The sequence below is a fragment of the Stegodyphus dumicola genome, chromosome 1 (assembly GCF_044657685.1).
Source record: "Stegodyphus dumicola isolate Sdum_Otavi_A_Nest chromosome 1, ASM4465768v1".
Classification (NCBI taxonomy): Eukaryota; Metazoa; Arthropoda; class Arachnida; order Araneae; family Eresidae; genus Stegodyphus; species Stegodyphus dumicola.
Window position 1 is genome coordinate 266,634,325 of NC_140768.1, and position 25,405 is coordinate 266,659,729.

General features: G+C 32.9%; 1 protein-coding gene across 2 annotated transcripts; it reads left to right on the forward strand.

Moving 5' to 3' along the window:
• Window positions 1–6,844: 6,844 nt before the first annotated feature.
• LOC118195057 (uncharacterized) lies at window positions 6,845–23,901 on the forward strand. 2 transcript variants are annotated; one of them, XM_035366291.2, is made up of 4 exons: window positions 6,845–7,002; window positions 11,151–11,340; window positions 14,500–14,765; window positions 23,676–23,901. In XM_035366291.2, exons 2-4 carry the CDS (start codon window positions 11,165–11,167, stop codon window positions 23,681–23,683), a joined length of 450 nt encoding a protein of 149 aa, XP_035222182.1. In that variant the 5' UTR covers window positions 6,845–7,002; window positions 11,151–11,164; the 3' UTR covers window positions 23,684–23,901. The 2 variants fall into 2 exon arrangements, with proteins under 2 accessions (XP_035222182.1, XP_035222181.1); XM_035366290.2 differs by having other exon boundaries at window positions 6,849–7,006.
• Window positions 23,902–25,405: the final 1,504 nt, after the last annotated feature.

Consider the following 25,405-nt stretch of genomic DNA (forward strand, 5'->3'; position numbering starts at 1 on the left):
CTATGATAAATAGGCCTTTTCCTGTTGCAGCCATTTAGGTAAACCAGTGTTTTATCAAGGGCGTCAATGCAATTCCATTTATCTCCCGCTAAATAGTTGTTATTCAGGATTTTGAAAATTGTTCTGCATTGAACCACTTGCTTCGGCAAAAGCTGGTGAACATTAAATTATTTTTAACTTAAGTTATAAATATTGGTTTATTATTTTAGTTAATGTTGCTATATTTGTATTTAAAACACTGCAATTGATTTCAGCGTCGAAGGATTTTCTCCTGTCAACAGACGATTTAACTTTAGAAACATTAGAAAAGGTGCTTTCTTTGATTGTTCTTTTGCAGTCTTCTTTCTATGTAGACGAAATGATTGACAGGATTTTCCTTTCCTATTAATAGTGTTGTTTAGTTTGCACTTCAAAATATTAATACTATGCTTTTGCTAGCGTTTCTTAATTGCAGAACAGGAACATATCTCTTCAGAAAGCGCAAAAACATATCGTGTTTACACGCGAAATTTTGACCGAAGAAGAAATTTAAAAGTAGGAAACGATATTTCTCATTTTAAATACTGAGCTGTTGCCAGCAATACATATTCCAAACCGTTTGCATTTTCTCAAATCTTTATCGAAATCATCTTAAAAATATATAACCAGCCTCTGTGCAAGTAGAAAAATTATATCAAAATAACAAATAATTTTTCTGGCATATCTCTACTACAACGTAAAATTCATTTAAAAAATAATAATAACTTTAACTATTAAAAAGTTACACTTATTAGTTAATATTAGTACAATTTTTATGCTTAGTTAACATTTTAAAAAAGAAGATAAATGTAACAGAAAGTTGAAAAAAAAAGAAAAACTAACTCTCCTAAAATATTGTTGCGAGCGTACTGGTTCGTAATGGATTGAATGCACAAGTCCGGTAATAGGTTAATAACATTTATTTTTATGAAAAGAAATATTTCAGAACTCTGGAATTTTGCATAAAAATGTCAGTAAAAGTGTTTACAGTATAATCAGTAGTTACAATTCAAATTACTGAGAACTTTAAACGCAACGCAATGCAAAGCTCATCTAAAGAGAACACTAACTCAGATCTATCTCTTAACGCGGAACCACAACTCGCAACAACAATAACTAAGCAATTTAGAGCAGGTTTCTGAACACAGGACAGAAACACTAACATTAATGTAATTCGTTATCAAAGTAAGCCATTTGGTGTCGTGCTACACTCTCGGTTAGAGGATCAGCTACCAAACTTAATTAAATCAAAAGCTCTAACAACACAGAACTGGAAGTGAGATTTTCATATAAAACACGGCCAAATATTTGGATTGACGTCTTTTTTCTTTTCTCATTTTGAAGGAAAAATGTAACACTACAGAACTTTGAAGTTTGTAATTTGCTACCCATTTACATAATATAAGAAGAACATACTTTAGGTTTGAATAAGCATAGTCGCTCTCTATATAATAATTTATAATTTTGTTAGGTTTTCATAGTTAAAACGGAACACGGTTTATTTAATGCTTCTGTACCACAATTTATGACAGTGTCCCCCCTCAACACTGTTCATTTCGCGATAGTTTTACCCACCACATTTTCCACGGAGACCAAATAAATCATGTCATGCCACGAAATACTCGATAATTATCCTTAGATGAAAAATATGATGTGACTTCCTTATACGCCTTATTAAATCCTACACACTTTTTGCTGCACTTCATTTAATATTATTACCTCAAATTATTCTGATGTAATTAACTGGTTCCTCAAGGCAAGTTGAAAATGAAATTAAATATTCGAAAGTTTGAAATTAAATACCCCAGCAAATTTTTGTTGGACGGGAGTCAGACTTCGACTAATTTTATTTTTTGCATACCAAATAAGTATAAGATTAATATATAGCATTGTTCTAATATAGGTATTTTGACAAAAAATCGGGCTTTTTCTGAAATGGCATGCCAATTGTTTTCCATATTTCGATTCTACGACTCAAATTATGCAAAACTGCCAAGTTTTGAAAAAGTAGCACGAGTAGTTTTAAAAAAAAATAGCTCTCAAAATTTTAGCTTCTCAATGTTAATTCAGTTTGGTATGTACGCTGCTGGCCACCCAAATTGCAACACCAAGAAAGACAAGAGGTATCACTACAAAATTTATTTAATTACCCTGTTGAAATATGGCTGTGGGCAAGCCTTGAAGATAAGGAAGAACAACTGGATCCAACACCTCGGAGATGTAGCGCTGGCTATTTAAAGTACCGGCAATACGTATTATAGTACGAGAGTGATATCCAATACCGCCCCAAATCATAATACACGGTGCAGGACCAGTGTGGCGCTGCACAACGCAGCTGTTCAGCATCCTCTCTCCACGGTGTCTCCAGACTCGAATCCGACTATGGTAGTGTCGCAGGCAGAAGCGTGACTCGTCAGTAAAGACAATTCCATTCCATTCTACCTTTCCCATCTTTCTTTCATCGCACCATCGGCGGCGCAGATGTCTGTGGTTCTGCTACAAGGGTAGACGAAGCAATGGACGTCTTGCGGACAGACCACTCTGCTGTAACCGGCGTCGAATGATATGCGCAGACACTGGGTGATGCGTTACAGACTGAATGTGCTGTGCTATGGTTCGTGATGTGACTGAGGGATCCATGGGCACAATGTTCCTGTCATCACCTGAAGTGGTGCACTGAGGTGGATGCGATCGAACACGTCGGTCCGCCGTACCCTCCTGCATCCAACGGTCATATATCCGCATTACAGTTGTTTGGTTTCGTCCAACACGGTTACCAATTTCCCTGAAAGATAATTCACACTCTCGGTAGGCCACTATCCTTAGTCTGTTGAACTCAGATACTTGATCAAACTATGGGAAATCGTCGAAAACTCCAAGCCTTAAATAGCGCTTTGAAGTGGCGCCACAGGCGCGTGTGATGTGCGTCTGCGTTGAAATTCTAATCATTTGCATATCTCAGGGTCTTGCATTTACGGTGCCCAGCAGTGTATTTGTTAATATCTCTTATTTTATTACACTAACTTGATTCCTTTTTTAACAGTTCGAAATTTAGGTTCATTCACGCATTTTTTGTATGAATTGTTTTTAAATTTTTTATTTTAAAATAATTTTTATAAATTTTTGGAAAACATTTTGAATTATAACCTATAAAATTTTTACCATTATCTTAAAGTAAATGTATTTCTAAACATACCTGCTAAAAATTAGAGCATTTTATTAAAACATTTTCGAATATATACTTGAATATATACGTATATACGTGAATTTATATATTGGCCCGATTTGAAATTTCGCTGTAAGCGATAATAACATCTAATGCTGTTAAAACTATTTGAAAGTAGGAACGATGTGACTTTTTTCCACTCATGCACAATGTAAAAAGGTAGGAACGATGTCACTTTTTTTTTCCGCTCCTGCGCAATGAAAAGGAAAGGAAAATAAGTTGGCATGTATTAGGAAGTTCGCCAAGTGAATTATTCTTGGTGCAATTCCTGAATTTCTCCGTACATTTCGCATCAAATTTTACAAAATTGAATACTTAGGCATAATCTGAGTCGTAGAATCGAAATATGAAAAAACACTGATATGTGATTTCAGAAAAAGACACATTTTGTGTCAAACTTCCTGTGCTAGAAAAAAGTTGTATATAAATCTAATATACATCCTAAGTCGCGCTTTCGAAACATGAAAAACGCAATTTGAATTTCGTCAATCGGCTCAGTAGAACGGAAGATACAGACCTGTCTCTTTTTTTTCGCAGCGTACCTTCAAATAGCAATATCTGAAACTTCATTTTGGTTGGTGGAGCGGACAGGCCCTAGGGTTTCATATTAGAGAGGAATTTTTTTATAACCACCTTCTTTACTTCAACATGTAAATAACGTAGACTTATCAGAGTACTTCGATAATACTCGGAGCCGGAAAGAATAAATATCATATGACGTGTAAATAAAAAATCTGCATCATTTCTTTGTTGCATTAGGTAAAATTACATATGTGTCAGCGAGCCACTCTCTGAAAGTCAATCACTAATGATAAATTCGTTGAAACTGTAAGCAGGTGACGGATATATGACGATCTCCTCATCTTTTAGTAAACAATGTCTGCTTGATTTTCAGTTTCGGTACTCAGATGTCACATTTCCTAATGGTATTTTGCTGTTTGTTTTTTCCCCTGCACTATTTGAATTTTCCCAGTGTAAAAACGTTTTACACAAAACGTTATGTAAATACACATGATTTCATATTATCTCGGTATAAACTCTGAGTAGTAATTAATAGGTAAATAATTACCCCCCAAACACACATACTAGCTTAAATATTCTAGATATGAAACACCAAAATTCCTAAATGTAAGAAAGCATATATATATTTTCATTTTGTCACAGTATTTGTGAATAAGTTGCTCAATTAAATATCTTTTCAAGACAGAAAGTGTCAATTAAACTTATCTGTATTATTATGTTTAATTCTTTCAACTTACTATAGACTTTTATTCATAGTAGCTAGAAAATCTTCAAAACCTACTCGAAAAAACATGTTTTTCATACATTCGTGTGCACAATTAAGAGCATTTGAACATTATGTTTTTTTGCGGAAAATTTGAAACAAAAATACTAACTATTCCGTGTAGAATTATGCAAATATTCAGAGTCGAATGAGTAAGCGAAAACGTGCTTGTCTGCAGAGGGAATGTATGCGCACTACAGATTTTCGACGATTATGTGTGCTCGTTCTCCTTAACGACATTTGCCATGTTTCTCGGGAGATTTGAGTTAATTTTATAAGGTACCAAGTAAAATGAGTAGCCACGAACGTATGGATGATGGAATGAGGTAGAGAATTTTCGGCAGATTAGAGGCAGGGCAATCATGAGCTTAGGTGGCTACAGAGCTAAATGTAACACCGACTGTCGTCTTAAATTTGTGAAAACAGTTTCAGGTTACTGGATGCATAGACGTGAACGAGTTCGAACGAGATCCACAACAAGGAATGAAGATAATTATTTGGCACATTCAGCGCGGCGACACAGGATTGCTACAGCTTCACAGCACTCATATGAGTTGTATGCTGCCACTGGAACCCGAGTTTCACAGTCTACTGTTGTCCGAAGGCTTTATGAAATAGGACTGTATTCTAGAAGACCTGGTGTTTGCGTCCCGCTCACTGCACAACATGAAAGCGCGTTTAGCATGGTGCAGACAACCTATACGCCTTGTACTAAACTTCAGTTTAGCACCGTGCGTTTTTTAGATGAATCGAGATTCAGCCTGGACAGTGATTCTCTACATACCCGTACTTGGAGAGAACCCACAGTGCCATCCCTCCCTCATCAGGGTAAAGGATCTTTACGGTATTGGAGATGAAATGGTTTGGACAGGAGTTATGTTGGTCGGCAGTACATCCTTATATATGTTTGACAAAGGTTCTCTGATTGCTATAACGTACAGAGAACACTTATTAGAGCCCTATGTTCAACATGTTAAGAGTGCAGTTGGTTCTGCGTTCTAGACAATCGAAGACAACGCTCGTCAACTTAGGGTTCAGCTGGTCGACGATTACAAGAAAAGTATAGATATTCGCCGCAAGGATTAGCCAACCAGATCTCCTGACTTTAATGCTATAGGGCATGTTTGGGACGTTCTTGCGACGGGATTTTTATCTCGATATTTCCTTTCGAGGATCATGATTGATTTGAAAACTACCTTGCCGCTGGAGTGGTATCGGCTTTCACAGTCAACTGTCAACTGTCTTCCGACCAGTAGACCAGTAGACCAGTATGCCATCACACTTCGTTTCTTGCATGGTTGTGAAAGAGGACTATACCCATATTAGACTCCTTTTCAAATGGATATCACAACCTTGACATCAAGCACTGTAAATTTTACGCACGTAATCATGCGTATATTAAAGGGCCTTTGAATAATACATCTTTTTCACTGTTGTAAATGTACATTCGTCCAAAATTTCATTAAATTTTGTCAATTAATTTTCCAAAAATTTGACAAAATATGCAAATTTTCTTAATTTTGCACACGAGTGTATTAGTGAAAAATACTGATAGTTTGATTCCGATAACTTCTCTCTTTGGTAGTTAACAAAAGACGACACAATGATAAGCTATATATCTTTTGGTAATCAAATTCATGCAGCTCACTCAGATTAAACCAATTGCTTACTGTAGCTAAACTACTATAAATTTCTCGTACGTCTTCGGAATTTACACTTACAAACTGCAAATGCTTATGAGGAACGACTGTCAAACAATGAACTCTCAGTACTAATGATACAAAAACATAAATCCCTTCATATAGAAATAAATACACAATACTGAAAATTATTACTTCGAATATTCTAGATATAGATAATTAATAAAATGAGAAAATTAACAATATTTGACTACAAAGCGATTTTTCAGATTTTCAAAATATAATTTAGAAAATTTGGAAAGCTGATACATTCACGTGCTATCCATTTGCAAAAAAGTACTGATGCCTTTTTGAAAATTGGCCATCATTTTCCAAGACACAAAGGTCCCCCCGACATAATGACACAAAGGCACACGTAACCTTTAAGAAGTTCAGCTTATATCCTTAATATAATGCGACAACAATACAATGGCGATAAAATTTTAACTCTTACAAACATTTTTAATTTTTTTTTGCATGTCATATGCAGGGGCTATTTGCCATCATTTTAGCTAAAGTGACATTTGTTCTACAAGTCAAATAGATGACAGCTATTGAAATCCAAGATAAAAACTTATGAGATCATTATGTCAATAAAGTGAGCAAAGAAACAGATGGGATTGAAATACAATGGGTGAAGGTGGCGAAAAGTCAGAAATAAATACTGTATGAATAAAACTACGGTACCCAAAATAAAGCTACTTTTAAAAATTTTCCGCTGTTGCATTGTGTAAAGTGGAATCTTCTGCCTGAAGCGGAGCAGCTTGAAAATTTCTTGTTGAATGCATACATACGCAAGTATAATTTTCTAATGTATTTTGTTTATATTTTCCTGTAAACACAATCATAAATACTAAGACAAACGGAATATTAATTATTTAAATTCAAAAATTATTTTATTAGATCATATTCTAGATTGACAATCGAAGTAAATGCGGATCAAACAAAAGAAATACAAATATTTATAAATACGTCGGTTCACATCTACTGAACGGTACATTGCGCATTAGATGATATCAGTATGATTTAATTTGTCATAAGGACTATTTTGAAACACCAGTGCTAATAAATTAATATTTTCATTATTCTAAAATTATTTTAGTTCAATTTCAAGAAGATGTGACAAAAGCAATATGATAAAATTTAAATTGAATGCTAAAACTACTTGGAAACGAATTGAATGTCATGAATTATTTTTATATTCTTCGCTGAAACTCGTTATCAATAAAGAAAAAGTTTTAATTTCAAGGCAAAGTGTAAGCAAATTAACATACGTATTTCTATCTTTCACGTTATATCCGCTAAAGATTTGTCTTTCAACAAAATATTTAGGTTTCGAGAAATCACCTGTATTCGGTTAGAAGGGCTACTTCTTTCACTTTACTATAGGTCGTCTAACGTACTGTATTTCGAGATTATATTAACTGGGCACAAACAAAGTTACAAATTAATTAATGTAGCTCAATGCTAAAGATTTGAGAACTTAATATGGGATTCCATGTGATTTTTACTGACGATTCTTGTATATCATATTTTCGTGACGAAAATCATAACACCTGATTAAAATTTTTATTTGCATTAAAATCCCTTTGTGAATATCTGAAATATATTACAAGACTAAGAGGACTCTTAGTTGTAATATAGCATAACATGCGTAATTTTTATACAATTTATTTAAACATGCAATAATGTCAATTTTAAATTACATTATTCTTCGTGCAATTTCACTTTTATTTAGTATTGCAAAGGCATTTTTACAAATGAATAGGGATGTAGTTTTAAATTTGAAATTTTGAATAATGTAAACGATTTCTTTAAATAAAACTCTGTAACGCTAATTTACAGATATTTTAATGTGTTTTGATACTTTTGAAAATTTTACAAATGAACAAATTTCGAATTTATAAATGAAATAAATGTGTGAAATTAGCTGATTAAGAGAGTCGCGTAGCATCAATCATAAACAAACCATAATATAAACCAACATCATTATTTTATATATTTAGCATAAGGATGTGTTAATTTTAATAAGAAAATTTATATATATTCAAAATGCATAACAATATAATTTTAAATGTAGGCTTTTGATATTGAGGTTTGATAAAAAATAACATGATCGTTTCTGTTATTTCAAATTTGAGTGCATTATAAATTTCGAAGAAGATTTAATTTCTGTAGTTCATTCTAATTACAGCTGCAAGTGAATTTTTGATTTTGTATAGTTGATGCTTAATAATCTGAAGATATCTGAAATCTAATACGAATCTAAGAGAAAGTTAATTTAACTCTCCGATTAAATAACACAGATTGCAAAACATATCCATTACACAGTAAATTTTCTGTATGATCACCGCCCACGATATGATATAGTTTTGATCTATATGAATGTGGATGTCTTTGTTTATTTGATTATGGCAAAGTATACGACGTTTATCTACCTAAGGGCAAGAGATGCAATTGTGTAGGACATTCTAAGGGAAAATTTCTCATATTCATATTACACGTGACGAAAACTATGAAAATGCACAAGCAGCCTGATATCTAACCAAAATTAGAACAGTAATCTATTTATTGACGTTCAGGTTTATTATCCGCTTGGCGACGCCACAGTGGGACCCAATTTCGTCTGGTTAAATTTATTCGTCTGGTTTTTCTTACGTTTCTAGAAATGCTGGTTACATTCAGAAGTAGTCGCCAAGACAGAGTTCAATATATACATATATTGGGTACTATTCGGTTTCGAGGGCCGTAAAAAATTACCAAACTATTGTTGATGCCAGTGCTGCCAAAAATAATTGCGGCAACCCTAACGCGAGAAAAGGAAGTATAATAGTAAATAACTATCTAAAGATTGATGTTTTAATTTAGATGAAAGGTTAGTTTCATATAATAAATTTTATTATTATAATTTATATAAAAAAGGCTAAACATGACTGAATGGAGGCATAAGAGTAAATAATTATTTCAGATCATTATTATAATTTATATAAAAGTTGCTAAACATAACTGAATGGATGCCTGCATCCTATTTCGCTACCGAGCTATTGCTAAAGCATACTTTCATCTCATTGGTTGTTAAAACATAATTTTCTACAATGAATGATACTTTTTCTTTGAAAACATTCTCTGTAAAAAGCAGAATCGCCCACTTATTTGTTTGCCGCTTTTTCAAAGGGTAAAAAAAATTGGATTTTTGTCAATTTTCTTTTACTTTTTAAGTGAAAATAGATCAAAGTATACATAGAGAAGGTCAAGGGTGTGCGCAGTACCGTTTTTGTGCAATTCTGGGATTTTTGTTTTGAAGTGAAAATAGGTCGATGTGTACATAGATACCGAGTATGTGCAATTCTTAAAAACGCGTCAAGCAGTGGGTGATTCTGCACTTTACCCAAAATTCTATTGTACACTTTTCGTCATGCGCAATTCCCAAATTGTTAAATCCATAGGATATCGAAAAAGAATTTAAAATAAAAAAAAAGAATTAAAATTTCAATTAGTATTTCAATGGCGTCTTAAGAAATATAGAACTATATAATCTTACGCCATCTGAAATCAGCGCGTACGCTAGATTTGGCGCGCTGTTAAATGAGGCGCGTTTGCTAGATTTGGCGCTTTTGTGCATACATTTTCGCTTCAATTTTTTTATGCCCTCAAAACGGAATTGTACCATATATTGTAACGAGCATGCGATTTGGTAATAGATTTGTAGAGACATTAGGATTTTTGTGGAAGCAGGCAAGATGAAAAATTAGCAATCGCCTTCTCTTTAAATCGAACCACGGACCTCTGAATACCGGCTCAGCGTGCAGAACGAATACACCACGAAGGCACGCTAGGAAAGCAGGAGACATACCCTATAGATTGAATGCACAGAGGTCCTATGATAGCTTAAATTTATTTTTATCAAAAGAAGCACTAAAATTTCTGGAATTTCCCGTAGAAATTCTCGTACAGGTTTTCGAGTATCACAGAGTACAACCAATAGTTACACTTCAAACTACTAAGAACGTTAAACACAAGTAAATGTAAACACAATGTAAAGCGTTAACAGAAAGTTAACCGCGAGATATCTCAGTTCCCGCTGAACTAATAACTTTCAAAACAATAACTGAAATCACATGCTCTCTCCAGCCTTATACGGCTTTCAACTGCCATTGAGATATTTATGGCATTTCCTGCCTCTCGAAATTACTGGAAAGCAATATACGGTTGCAGCTAATACAGTGATCAATTACATTTATTTAATTACAATACCTATTGCGGTGATACAGGAACCGTGATTGGCGACTTTTAATGACTTTTGGCGCAATATTTCGCGACAAAATAAGTCGGCAAAACTGTTGCCAACTTGGCGATCTGTAGCCAAATTACCCCCATTTACTCAATGTTAAATGAACCTGCCCCTGTATTCTTACTTCCCAGCTTAGCATATCTCTCTAGATTATTTATTTACGTTACATTACGTAGAAAAACACAACTCACCTATAATTCCCCTAAAAGCACCTATCTATGTACATAATAAGCAACAGTATGGTCTTGAGTAGATGCAGAATGTTTTAATTAAAACCAACAAGTTATTAGGAAGCATACATCAGCGAGCAGTATTTCAAAACCCAATCGCATCTATTTTGAGAAGTATGATAATAACATTTTGCATTTTGTGAACTAAAATTTCGTCCCCATACCACGTTTCCAAAAAGAAATAATTTAAATATATGTCCAAAAATTGAATTGAGGCTCTACCTTACAAGGTATTTCTCCCGCCTTCTTAGCGTGCCTTCGTGGTGTAGTGGTTCTGCACGCTGGGCGGTATTCTAGAGTTCGATTCCCGGCGAAGGCGATTGCTTATTTTCCCTCTTGCCTGCTTCCAAAATACCTAATGTCTCTACACTCTTTCTGTAACTTAGCTTTCGTTTAATTACAAATTCTTTTCTTTTAATAGCTAATCAACCAGCCATGCGATTTTACATTGGATTTATATTTTGCTTAATGGCAGTATTAACATATGCTCAGGATTCTCAGACCAAGACGTATTTTCTCCAACACCCCTTTGAGGAGCATGGCAAAGGAATTCTCGTGGTAGCCACATGGTCTGTACCGAAACTAATACATTGCGAAATGCACTCAGATAAGTAAGCATTTCATTGCTAAAATTGAAAGTAAAATTAAAAAATGACATGTCATAATTACGATTTGAATATGTAATTTTTTACGGTTGTGTCAATGTATGAAATTAATGACATGTTTTTGTCATCATTCACCAAAACTTTCTTACATTTCTTTTTCAATTCGAGTATGATGGCATTATCATGAATTCATGCAAGATTCATTAACCAAAACCTAGTCTGAAACCTTAATTTCGATACATCTTTTTTGATGGTTTATTAACTTATCCATTAACAGGTAAAATACGTTCATTATGAATTTGTTAAAATTTTTCCCGTTATGATACTTAACAGCTTTACGCTATCCATCTCTATTATAATGAATATAGCTTTATAATAGCAGAGATGCAGATTTAATATCCATAGAAAATATTGTTTAAATTTCAATGGAATTTTATTTTCCTACTTGAGGAGAAATTATCCTATGCTTTGAAATACAGAAAAAGAATAATAAGTTTGGATACGGTTCAACATCAGTTATGCATTGGTAGTGACATCAGATTTGTAACAGTATGCTTGACAATGCCGTACTATCTTCGAATTAGGCCTAAAATACCAGACTTTGCCAAAACATTTTGACTAATGGTAGAGGCAGTAATCTCTCATACATGTGTCAGTCAGTCGTTCAGTCATTCAGTCGTTCAAACACGTTGGGCAGAAATAGAATTCATGTTGAGATATCCCTCGCGTTTGAAAATAATATATTATTTTGCAGCAAATACCTATTAGATTACCATTGGAATGCTGTCGATTTAAATTACCAGAAATAAGTTATAATTTTATTATAAATGTGTATATTTATCAGATGTAATGTCACTATTAGTGAGTAAGAGGTATTAGTATTAGTTAATCATATTCCTCTTTCGAAAGTAGAAACTAAAGAGTAAAATCTGAAATTTTTCAGATTTTTTCTTATCACTTTTACCGCATTTAATCAATTTTAAATTCGTAGTTTATCTAAAAATATTACTTAACGCATTTTTGGCTTTGTTACTGCGCATGAGTGTATATCGGGTTTTAACGAAAGCTTCCCGCAGCCACAAATATCATCTGCTCAAACAGTTCGCGTAGGCGTGATTAATCATATTTTGTCAAACGAGTTTTGGCATTTGAAAGAACACATTTGAAAGAACACAACCTTTTTGTGAAATTATTAAAAAAATATCGTTATCATTAGGTACAATGTGTTTGAAATGGAACTATCACACTACCAGATTATAACCGCCATTTATTTCCAGATCTATTGCAAAACGTCAGCTACAGAATGTCACCAAATCATGTGTACAGCTTTAGGTTCTAATTTTATATCATAAGATACTGTGAAATTTTGGTATCAAAAGCTCAAACACAAGGACTATGACATTCAAGAAGCAGACCGCTCTGGTCGGCCTACTAATGTTGATGAGGCTCGTCTGCAAGAATGTGTGGGAAAAGATCAGTACTCAACCATTCGAGTTCTTGCTGAGGACTTAGACGTTAGTGAAATGTCCATTAGTCGCGCTATGCATTGCATAAACTTCACGTACAAGTTCAATCGTTGAGTGCCGCATAAGATGACATAAGCAGATAGAGACAAACGTGTCCAGGCCTTCACTAAATTTCTCGAATATCAGCATAAGGACAAAAGTCTGGACGAAAAAACGGTAATGTTCCATCATGATGAATCAAGACCACACTTGTCTGCATTCACTGGCTGGACTCTGTACGAAGTCGAATGGGAGCTTTTGCCACGCCAACCATATGACCCCGACATCGCTCCTTTTGACTTCTACATTTTTTCACACTTGCAAACTACATTTTGCTAATGCTATTTTCTATTCTGCACAGGACGTCAGAAATGAGATTGATCTCTTTTTAGACTCGCAACCACCAAGTTTGTGAGCCGAAGCTTTGAAAAACTACCAAGAAATTCGCAGAAAATCATAGATTTGAGTGGCGATTTCTACTCGCAATAAGGGTACTTGCCTTCATGTTTTATTGTTTCCTAACTTAATGTTTTTTGTCGGAAAACTTTCGTTACAACTAGATATACTTTGGTATTTCAAAACTTTGTATTCTTGTGTTACTCATTTTAAGAAATTTTCTATTTGTTATTTGTTATTTTAAATTATATTTTGTTTTGTGGATCAAATTTTCATTTAAGTCTTACATTTTTGCATATGTTGGATTACCTTTTTCCCATTTTTTTTGTTGAAATGCCAAATAGAAATTTTTAATAGGTTTTTGAATTTTTTGCTTGTTTATGAATTTTGGTATTATTTTTACCCGACCTATACGTTTTTAAGATTTGCATACAGTTTTTTTTTTTTTTTTTTCAATTTTGAATTAAAACATTTGCACATGGATTTGCTTTTTCAGATGTTGGATTATTATTTTTGTAAGTTTTGTTTTTGGCCTCGATCTACTCAAAATATGTTTTTAAAATTGTCTACGATCTTGCAATCTTTTTTAATTGGTCTGTGTTTTTGATGGTACAAATGTTACACTGCTTACTTCTGGCAATAGGGGCGAACCGATAAAGACACAGATTCCTTTGGCGGTTTTCTGAAGTTATTGTTTTTCCAAGATTATTTTTAAATTTTAAACTTTAATCTGTGTCTTTGTCAGTTCAAAAACAGTCTATTTTATTTTCTTCTTTCGTTGCGCCAATTTCCTGATGAGCACGCAGTGAAAGGTTGCAAATATAATTTTTAATTTTTATTTTTGGAATATGTTTTGTTCTTTATTGCTTGAAGTTTGCCAATGTGCTTCTCTTTTCTAATATTTATGTGTGGTTTATTGAGAAATGAATATGAGAAGAATTTTAATTGTGATTTTTATTTTTATTTTATTTCATTTTGCATTATTAACGCGATTTGTCGCTGCTATCTCCGCACAAATGGATTAGAGTTTTAACTGTTTTTTTAATACATATTATTTCCTGTTCAAAACAGTTGTTTCTTAATTGAAGTAAAATTTACACAAGAACATGAATCCTCCTCCATTGAAATCATTTTGTTTGTCAAAGAACGTGAGAGTTAATAACTCTTGCGTTTATGAGATGCAATAACTGAAATCGCTTCACTTGCATCTAGAACCAAGAATGTGTAAATACCAAGAAATCTAAAATTTTGAATTTTTAACTAGGGAGAATATTCTACCTATTCTGAACCAAGCGGAGGAAATAATTGAACCAACCGTACAAGAACTGGTAGATGTCATAAATGACTGCAGACAATTTCTAGACCGCAACTTAAGTGAGGAAACAAGTCGCATCTTACTTACGGGAATTGAACATTTTAGTGAAAGCAGCAGAAAAATTCCTGTTTCAAATGACGCAAAAATGAGGATTTCTGAAGACACCTTAGCGAAATGGAAATCCGAACCGCACAATTCCGGTATAATTTTCCCAGGTAGGGATATACGCATTTATATTTTATTAGTTTAAAACATTTTGTTACCGTCATTGTCATAGCAAATAAAATATCAATAAATCCAACAAAATAAGATGATAAATACTGTATTATAAATTTTTAAATTAACCATTTAATTTTGTTCCTAAATATTTAAGCGTTATTTATCGAAAAGAGGAAATTAGATTTTAAAGATTAAAATTAAATTATTCATTTTTTAGCTTATCTCATTTATTAGGTAATGAGTTAGTAGTATAAAGTCTACTAACTCATTACCTAATAATGAGTACTGAAAGTACTATGTATTTGGCTTAAATAATATTTAATTTCGTTCATACGCTAATATCTTTTATATTCTGAAACAGTTCAGATATATCATACAACATAAATTTTGGCTCAGCTATTTTCAGAAAATTTCTTTGATGAGCAAGAAATATGCTCTTGTACCTATTAATCTATCGCAAATCTTGAACTCATATAGCGTTTAACGACTTCTGCAGATTATGTTACAGTTAGATTATTGTCAATTATTGAATTTCAACCAAACTAAATGATATACCATCCCAGCTGGACAGGGTCAAAGAGGGGACAAATCACTAATAATAATAATCTAGTAACATACAAATGATCCGAAAACTTAGAGCAGTACAATCACTGTTGGCGAACTCTCTTGTACAAAAATTACATTGCAAGATCAAATTGTATGCAGATACCTATTCCCATTAGGCATCCGTCCTAGTGTTTCTATAAACTCCATTATAAGTAATATATAAGTAAAATCAGCCAACTTGCTAAATCAATATGATACTACGGACGCACGTTGCCAAATCATGCGTATAAAAATGCGAATATAACATAATAACAAATAAATGCATTGAACAGATATAAATGCCAAACTTAAATGTGATATACAATAGAAACGAATTCGTTAAGAATGAATACTTCAGGAAAAGACTTGAATATATTATGTGCTATGTAATATGCTGCTTACTGCTCTATTGATACAATGTCATCTTATACAGAAAGAAACTACTTATTACTAAAAAAATCTGAAAGCTTTTAGACTTTATATTACGCTCAAAGGCGCATTTTTTAACGTTTTGTGTAAAATATGAAATAGATAATAAAACAAATTCCAAATTTGGGCTTCCAGATGCACATATTCGAGTGAAGGACTATGTTATTCAGAATTTGATATCTCTAGGTACAGTCGATTTTTCATAATTCGAGAAACATACATACATCCATGCAAATTCTTCATTAATTCATTTACAAGATACAATGCAGGGCTGTAATATTTGGTGGCAATAATTTAAAAGTGAAGCCCGTTTATAGTGAATCAACGCAAAATGACAAACCGTAATTAATAGCTCTTCATCTGGGCTAATAATGCTAATTTTTTTAAAAAGATTCCGTTTTCAGGGAACTAATTACACCTCACTTAACCGTAGGAAAAGAAACGTAAACATTATAATGCACTATGATAATATTTACTGATAGTTTTGGACTTATGCTAAAACTCTAAACCGCAAGAAGGGAAAAACATGTATGTGACATATAATAATAAATATATACAAATTGTTACTGAATCATGATATTAATAGTTACAGTAAGGTACATGATACCAATACGGTTATATATATAATCCAATATTTTGAAAGCTACAAAGGTTAACAAATATGCAATTATGCAAGTTATATAAAGAAGATAAATGAAGCCAATTCGCTTAATATGGGAGTAAAACCTAAATAGTAAAAGTAATACCCTGTGCTTATCTCACATCTGTATGTTGCTAATGTTCCTCCCGCATTTCTAATGCAATAACATGCTTGTCCAATAGGGATCGTGTAAATGCGAAATAAAGCTAATTATAAACCTTTGGAAGCAGTTCTTAGGAAACTAACTATTCCTAACTTACCAACCAGTATAAGGGAAAACATTTTAAGCACTTATAAGAATATTTGCTCTTGTTTCGAACAGTTAATGTGTAACTGTTCTTCTATAAACACAAACGTCGGCTAGCTCTAAAAGTATTTATTAACAGAGCACATAAACAGTTGCTAAGAATATGCACATCAGAACAGAACATGCACTAAAACTAACACTTAGAACTAAAATTTAAAATTAAATGTTAGAATTATGGAGATATAATAATGGATAACCTATCCTCATCGCAACTGGAAGTTTGACGGTAAGTCGTTTTCATTGCCACTAGATGGCGTTCGATAAAATAGGTTCTGTTACAAATGTTTATACGATAATGCAATACTGCTGTAAGCAAAAGAAGTATAGGAATACTTTCAAAAACACTTTAAAATAATAATAATAATAGTGATACTTAAATAAAAACAATAAATTAAAAGAAAGAAAACCTGAAAGGTTTCAGATTTTAAATTACGTCTAAAGGGGCGTTTGTTTTAACATTTTGTTTGTTACCTTTATTTATTAAATTTCACTTTCTTTGCACTTAAACCATGAAATTCAATTCAAAAGCAAAATCGCAAAATAGTTTTAAAATGAGCATATCTTCAGAATTTCCGATGCAGAGACTAGCGCCCTGGAGATAAAAAATGTGTTTTCTGTACAACGTTGCCATTGCTCGCTTTGAAATCCTTGAGTTCGTTAATAAAAAATTCGCTAAAGTTTTACAAAATAGGAAATCGATAATAAAAAAAATTCAAAATTTCAAATTTGGTCTTTCACATACCCATATTTGTAGGATGATTACGTTATTCAAAATTCGATGGCTCTATGTACCGTTAATGCGAGAAATAGACATACATTTATGCAGATTTTTTCCTAATTTAATTTCTTCAAACATAATGCAGGACTCTAGCATTTGGTGGCAACAGTTTGAAAAGTGGTTCGCCGTTTATAGTGAATCGACGCAAAATCGCAAAACGAAAACAACAGTCCTTCAGGGACAAAGCCCCTTTGGACTAAAAAAAGTAATAATAATAAAAGTACAAAATATTGTTAAAAATTCTCATAAAACTAATTCATAATTAATCATAAATATTATTGTATTACGTCTGATGCTGATGCTGACTATATAATTACACTAACGTATGTTACGTTATTATATACTAACAATTAAATAGTATACATATTTTACTAAATACTATTACCTACGTTTCAGTGATGAATTTTATGCACACATAGCAGTTTCTATATTTTAGAAAATCTTACATCATATAGTCTATTTATATAGTCCAGAGTTCTTATTCATACACATTCTGAGTGCTTGAAACAAACACTATTGTCTTACACTTGTTGATGTACGAGAACAAGCCTTACTATTGTATTATAAAATTACAAATACATCGGGGATTATTTTGCTTGATAACTGTAGGCTCTAAACGTTACCCTGATTACTTGCATAAAATTCTGATCAATTCAAATATTCAAATAAATTAATTTACAGTGATTTCTGATTACCAGTGTCTTGAGAGTTTCTCTATTTTATCAAAAACTGCTCTGTTTTAGTCTGTTGGACATCAGTGTTGGCCAAGAACAATCTGCTGGTTTCTTTGAGTGCCAGATTCTTCTTTCAACACAATGGAAGTCATAAAGGTCTCTGTCGCCTAACTGTCCGCACTCATAGAAGGAAGTATCCCTAAGTCTGAATCTTTTGAGGTATATTGGGAACAGCCCATGATTTCTCAAGTACTGTGGGAGGGCTAGTACGATGGGTCTTGATTTCCATGTTAACTTTTGACAATAAGTGAAATGTCTTTCGATTTACATCTGCCTTTGATCATCCTCTACTTTGCCGATTTTGTAGCAAGCATATGAAAGTTGCCCTTTTAATGTAAGACCAAAGAATTTTGGTAGAGTATTAAAGGAAATTTAGCAATTCCATGCCATTAGCTGAATACTTAGCCAGGACGTCCGCCACCTTATTGCTTTGGAAACCTGTGACAGGGAACCCATTTTAGAGTGAGTCTTTGTGAGACAGGCATAGTCAGCAGCTATTTTTCAGTTCGGTGGATACCTGCTGTTTTATCCTGCGATATTTGCTAGACTTCACGCTGAGTTGCTGCGTGTGGATAATTTCTGTTGCTGATATGTGTTAGTGTGCCTTACTGCAGCGCTGATAACTAGCAGCTCTGCTTGTTTTACCGAGTTATTTAATCCTAGTTTTCTCTTCCACTCAAATGTTACAGTACCATTTTCCTACAGAAGCTAAATTCGCGAAAAATGTTTAAAAAGAAATATATAATTATGTGTTCAAACAGACTTTTAAATACTGCATCAAATGTAAATAAATAAATAAAATTTAAATTCTGAAAGATTTATGATCAAAAAAGAGTTCCTTTAACGCTTGATGATGCCGTCAAGATGGCATCCATCCTAGATTAGCCATGAGGAATTGAATCTCATCCTAGTAGGAAAATTTATTGAAAAAAAAAGATTTAACTAAACAAAGAAAATAATAAAATCGATACATAAACGAGCATAAAAATGATCTGCATATATTTTGTAATGTTTCATAGCAATGATATTACAAATTTATCAATATCATTAATTTCATTTATCTACATCTGCAATACTGACACACATCATTAAGCATATTTTTAAGTAGAGCATGTATAATGCTTGTTATAAGTATTTACCTAGCATCAGGATATATATAATACAACACACGTGAAAAAATGAAGGGAAAAACTAAACACAAAAAGTACATAAAATTAGATAAACTGTGTTTGAAGATATATACATTTCTTAAACAACGCAGCTTTTAATGATAGTGAGAAATTTTTGCACATGCTGGAGCATTTTCAATCCCAAACTGTATCGCTTTGGGAGTGTATTAAACTTTAAGAGAGCCCAATGTCCAGAAGCTGTCAATTTAAGATGATCGCCTCGAGTAAAGGGACATTCAAATATTTAGTGACCGGAATTGCTAAAAGATGCCCTTGTCTTTCTATCCAGATTGACTCAGACAGGTTAGAAAAAGACTGTGATCTTTTATAAATTGAGTAAATGATGCTTCAGCAGACCAGACGATGTAGTGGTAAGGGGAACTGCGGTACCGAAGGGCCCAGGTTCGAATCCTGGAGACGACATAGATGTTTGTGAATGTATAACGTGTTGATACAGGCACTGCTAATACGATCGGCAATATGTATTTTAATTTACTTAGAAGAAAATGTTATAAGTTAGATTATCCAACCGGCAAATGTTTAAGATATAAGTCAGCATAATTTTAATTCCTTTAAACAAATGTGAAATAGTATATACATGTTTCTTATATTAAGATCTGTAGATGATCACTTGCTTTCAATTTAGTTTGCTAAAGCACTTAAAAACAGTCCAGAGAAATCAACAATATAGATTAAACTGATCGTAAGCTATCTATTTTGTTCTTTTATTTATGAAAAATTAAATAGTTTAAACATCTTGCTTAACACTTTCTTGAAGAAAAGTAACAATGTATTCGAAATATGAAATTGAATTTTCAAGACATATGTAACCCTAATTTAAAGATATATGGAACACATTTCTTATAGATTTACTTAATTAATTTTCAAACTCAGAAAAGTAATAATTATTTAAATAAACAAAAGTATTTGTCCAGAAAAAAAAATCTTTTTGAATAAAAGGAAATATCTGAGCGGTATTGATTGAAATCTTAACCGTCACTTAAAACAAAAATTTAATAAACATAAGTAGTTAACTATTTAACTATACAAAGTTGATGAAACATTAGACTCTATTTTATTATATTACATTTTTTCTCTAGCACACTGAATATGATGAAAGCGGCTAAGTTGCATCAAATGTTCAAGTTTTGAGGAGGCTGACAATTTACAAAGCTCGAATAAACATTCCTCAGAAAGTGAAAAAATAAAGGTTTTATATTGCCATTAAATGAAACCAACTGAATTTTAATTTATTTAGACTTATTTTTGTTAGCAGCAATTAATACATGCATAATAAAAATTGCATAGCAACGCAAATTGTTTCGCTGACGCAATTAATTTGAAATGTTATAAATAGTTTTCGCATAGTTTGACGGTATTTTTTTAACTCCCGTTTTCCGTATTCTAATTACTGCTGCTAAATAAAATGAAAAAACAGGAAATCAATGTACATAATTGCATGGTATCTGTGTACCATTAATTGATCTTAACACCTCCAAACCAAATCTTAAAATATCTGTCTTCAAAGTATCTAACGACACAAATGATCGCAATATACAACGTAATCTGACAACTAAGAGAAAAAGTAAAAATTTAATAATCCAAAATTATAGACATTACCTCGATCGGTTTCCACAAGAATGGAAAAAATGACATTTTTTAACAACGGAAGATTTTTTTGAAGCTACATACTCCCTCCATTTGGCATGGTGTAACGATAGCACAGTCGGCGCCTATTCGAGAAGTCCAGGTTCGAGTACCTGCGAAGGCATTGCTTATTTTTCACATCACCTTCTTCAAAATAATGTAATGACTCTAAAACTATAGTTACAATTTTCATTGACAAGTAGTAGTTCAATTGTGCAAGACATTCGTATAGCAGAGTTCGCAATGCAGCTATAATTATAAATATCTAATGTGACGCCCATGAGCTTGGGCGTCTTACACTGCATGGTCTTACACTGCATGAATGTTACACTATGGAGCATATATGCCTCTCTTGCAAAGACGAAATCATGCTGTCTCTTGAAAGCATAGATAACTTTTATTTGTGATAGTAGCAATTTCAAATATACCTCTGTGCACTTCCTCAGATAAAAATAATTCCTATAATGAATGGCGCAGTGAACTCCCACGATACTGTCACCTTCGGTTGATGCAACAGGTACTTTTACAATTACGTGTCCGTTTTTACTTGTTCATATGCAGCATCTATCTGTGTGCATTTACGTTTCAATCAAGCAAAAGGTTACCCTGCTTCGTCCACACGATGTTTAACAATCAGTCTGCGTTGCTTCCCATCTGTTGAAAAAAAAAATTCCCAAATCCATTACTTCCCTCGAAATCAGTTGGTCTCCACAAATCAGTTGGATCTTACAGAGTCCCGTACAAAATGCCATTTCTCTGCGATAGCTGTAGCACGAAGACATGTCAGCGAAGCATTCAGAGGTTATGGAATAAATATTTTCGCATGAAAATAAATCCCCTATCTCTTGTGCATTTATATTAAAAAGACGTCGTGCTACTAGCTATACCTTTTAAATTGTTATTTATTTTTTTGTTACTTTTGGATCACCCAGTATTTTCTCAGTTCTAAGAAGTTTAAAGAATTTTCTAGTCACTGACCAGTAGGAAAGGGTATGCATTACCAGAAGATGTTGCAGGATACTGCGCAATATTATCTTGAGTCCTCATGATGTAGCATCAAAAACATTGGGGAGAAATGCCACTGTTAAAAATCCTGTTTTGAAAATAATCAAATACACAGTTAACACTCATTGTCTAGTAAGGATGCACGATTTGATTTTCAGTAATAATAAAAGATATTACGCTTTTTTACAATTACTTAAAGTAACATACTTATGATGGAAATGCATCATTTGCAGAAATGCATCATTATAAATGCATATTGAAATGCATATTTTTATGAAGAGATAGACTCATTAGCAGGTAAAATGCTTATTAAAAGATTAATAAGAACCGACACGCCAAACAGTTGCAAAAATAAGGTTCAATTTCTCCTTAATTATTTTGCGTGCTTTCTGGAGGACATTTCTAGTTAGACACAATTTTTTCTAAGAAATTTTAAATGGGGACTTTTCTGCATGATCATTTTCAGATTTCCTTCATGACATTCACCAAGTGTTATGTGTCCTGCATGTTTATCAGAGTATCTTTCTTTACAAAGCATCATACATCTTCGTAATTTATTCCGATACACATTTGAAAGCAAAGCAGACTGGTCAAATGAGCTTATAAGGTATTTTCTCCTTCCTTTCCGCATGCTTTCGTGGTGTAACGATAGCCGCGTATTCGAAAGGCCCAAGTTCGAGTCCCGGCGAGAGCAATGCTCATTTTTCCTGTCCTCTGCGTCAAATAATATACAGTGGCCCACAAACTTAAAGGTGGTGGATAATGATTCTTTATCACCAAGATTTGGCGATAGAGTTCCCTAATCCCCAGTCTCCCTTTAAAAGGGGGGTGCATAAGGTATTTTCTTGCTCCTTTCTGCATGCCCTCGTGGTGTTACGGTTAGCATACTCGGCGCGTATTCAAGAGGTCCAGGTTCGAGTCCGACGAGGACATTGTTCATTTTTCACATCTCCATCTTCAAAGTAATGTGATGTCTCTATAAGCTTTTGAGGAGTACCTGCCCAGTTTTAAGTCCAACAGATCGTTTCTCTTATTTCTTTTGAGGAACATGTTCAGAATTCGATATGAACGACACATATTACAGTTAGATATGAACATTCCTGATACATGCAACTTGCAATTCATTGTAATAAAAGACATTTTTCTCCAGGATTATTTGGGTATTTCAAACCACAGGGAACTTTTAAACAATATTTTTAATATGCTTCTCTAATTTCGAATAATACATGAGATATATACATGGATATCCCGTTTCGTTTCATGGCACTTCGTTTTCGTCAGAGTACCCGCTGCATGCTTTCTGTCATTATTTTCAAGGCCAAAATTCCAATTCCTTGAGTCCTATGCTAAATGCCCTGAAAATGTTTTCATTTAACACCTGTATTATTTCTACATTAAATACTATTTCTATAGTAAATATTATTTCTACAGTAATTATTAGTATTTGTACAGTAAATATTCTTTCTACATTCGTCAGTCAAAAGAATTCTAAAATTTTCGAAGAACTGTATCTTTTCCAAATGTCACTCTTCTCAAAATCTGACATTAATTCTTAGTTAAATCCTGTACTTTGAAAAGCATATTAATTAAATTTTAAAACAATTCTTTACAGGTTTCTAAGCTCATAATGTGAAGAATACAAAAGAGATATGACAACTCCAATGGTTTTACAATGGGCAGAAGCTAAACGGTTCAAGAAAATACTGTTCTTTGGATAAGATTCTTCTTCCAGTTCTAATCATCTCGAATTTTTCACTCCTGGATTTTCCACGGGATCATCTGAAAAATATGTACAAATATTATTTGATATTAAAGTGTTATTAAATTTCATTATTTAACTCATGTGTTACTATTTTTAGTTTTAAATTTAGTTTCAATCGTTTCTTTAATCCAGTGCTTTACCTGAAAAAAAAAAATGAGTACATGGCAAATTTGTGTTAGCGTCAGTCTAAAATGCAATGGAATTTGAAGCTTGGTAAATTTAATAATGTGACCTCAGAGCACTATAAAATTTGCAAGTAGATAACGTATAGCTTCACTGATTTTATTAAGCCCATCTACATAAATAGTATTTCGACTACTGTGTACCCGAATTATTAAAATGATTAAATTTCGTCCAATGTAAATTTTTAATATTTTTTACGCTTAAACACAATGCATATTAAAAATATTTCATTTATTTTATCCTTTATAGCATTTGTTGTTATAAGATTACTTATTTTACCGCCAGAACTGCTATTGAGGTGCTATTAGTTTCAATTCTCACTTTCTGCCCATGTCACATACCAAATAAAAGGATTTTGCCACGAAATGTTATCGCCATATACAGCGTTTCACAAAGACCCTGTTGTTTCAATATGTTTCCTTCGTCACCCAGTAAAAATGCTTATAACTTGCTGATAAATTAAACAAATGTTAATGTTCAATTATTTGACTTTTATTGAAAAAGTAACAAAAATTGTAATCAATGAAAGTGTCTTAAAGGGAAGTGTGATATAGTTTCTGTTGACTAGAGCTTTGTCTACAGAAAAGATGACAACTTTATTCTTAAACCTGGTGTGACATATCTAATCGATTTCTGTGTATATGTTTCAGAAAACTAAGTCGAAGGTAGTTTCACATTCGGGCGTTGTAACAAAAGGCATTAGAAACTTAATTGCTTTTTGTGCCAAAAGTTGACACAGAATAGGCAAAAATCTATACCAATGATATTTTGTCCAAGTTATTCACCATTTCTTGTACTGTATCACAAGACAGCTCAATACTGAATTCAATATCTGAAACCCATATTTTCGTCTCTGATTCTATATTAACTGATAAAAGGTTTCTTATCTATGCTTTGTTGCTTTGAAATGGAGTAAAATATTTTTTCTGATTTGCCTGCAATCCTGTCAGGTACTCCTTGATAGGAAATGAAATACCATTGCAACTCCTACCTTTTCTTACACTTAATATAAAGTTACGTCGTTGTTTTGTACCGAAAGATTATATTTATTTAAAAAATTATATATGTCACAACGATAAGATGGTTTCATCAACCAATTAACATTACTAACAATTAACAACATCTTTAAATTGAATTATTACATCTTTAATTATTGATGATGTTGGTTTGAAGACGCTTCTCTCATTTTTCAAATATCTCTTCAGTGTATTTTCTTTGAATATCCATGGCACGTAGCAGTCTAAAAGAATGTTATGCTCGCGCCTTTCTCTTTACATTATGCACTGAAGAACCTTGAATTCAAAGGACATTGTTTTATAAAATTTATAAATTTTATACACTCTTGCTTAGCAGTTTGTAAAAGCAATGTCATTTCTTCATAACCAATACTTTTCTGC

Excerpts from the sequence above, each read along its gene's own strand:
- LOC118195057 (XM_035366290.2), top strand. Across the intron at positions 11,341-14,499 it reads TGCGAAATGCACTCAGATAA|GGAGAATATTCTACCTATTC; the intron begins GTAAGCATTTCA and ends ATTTTTAACTAG.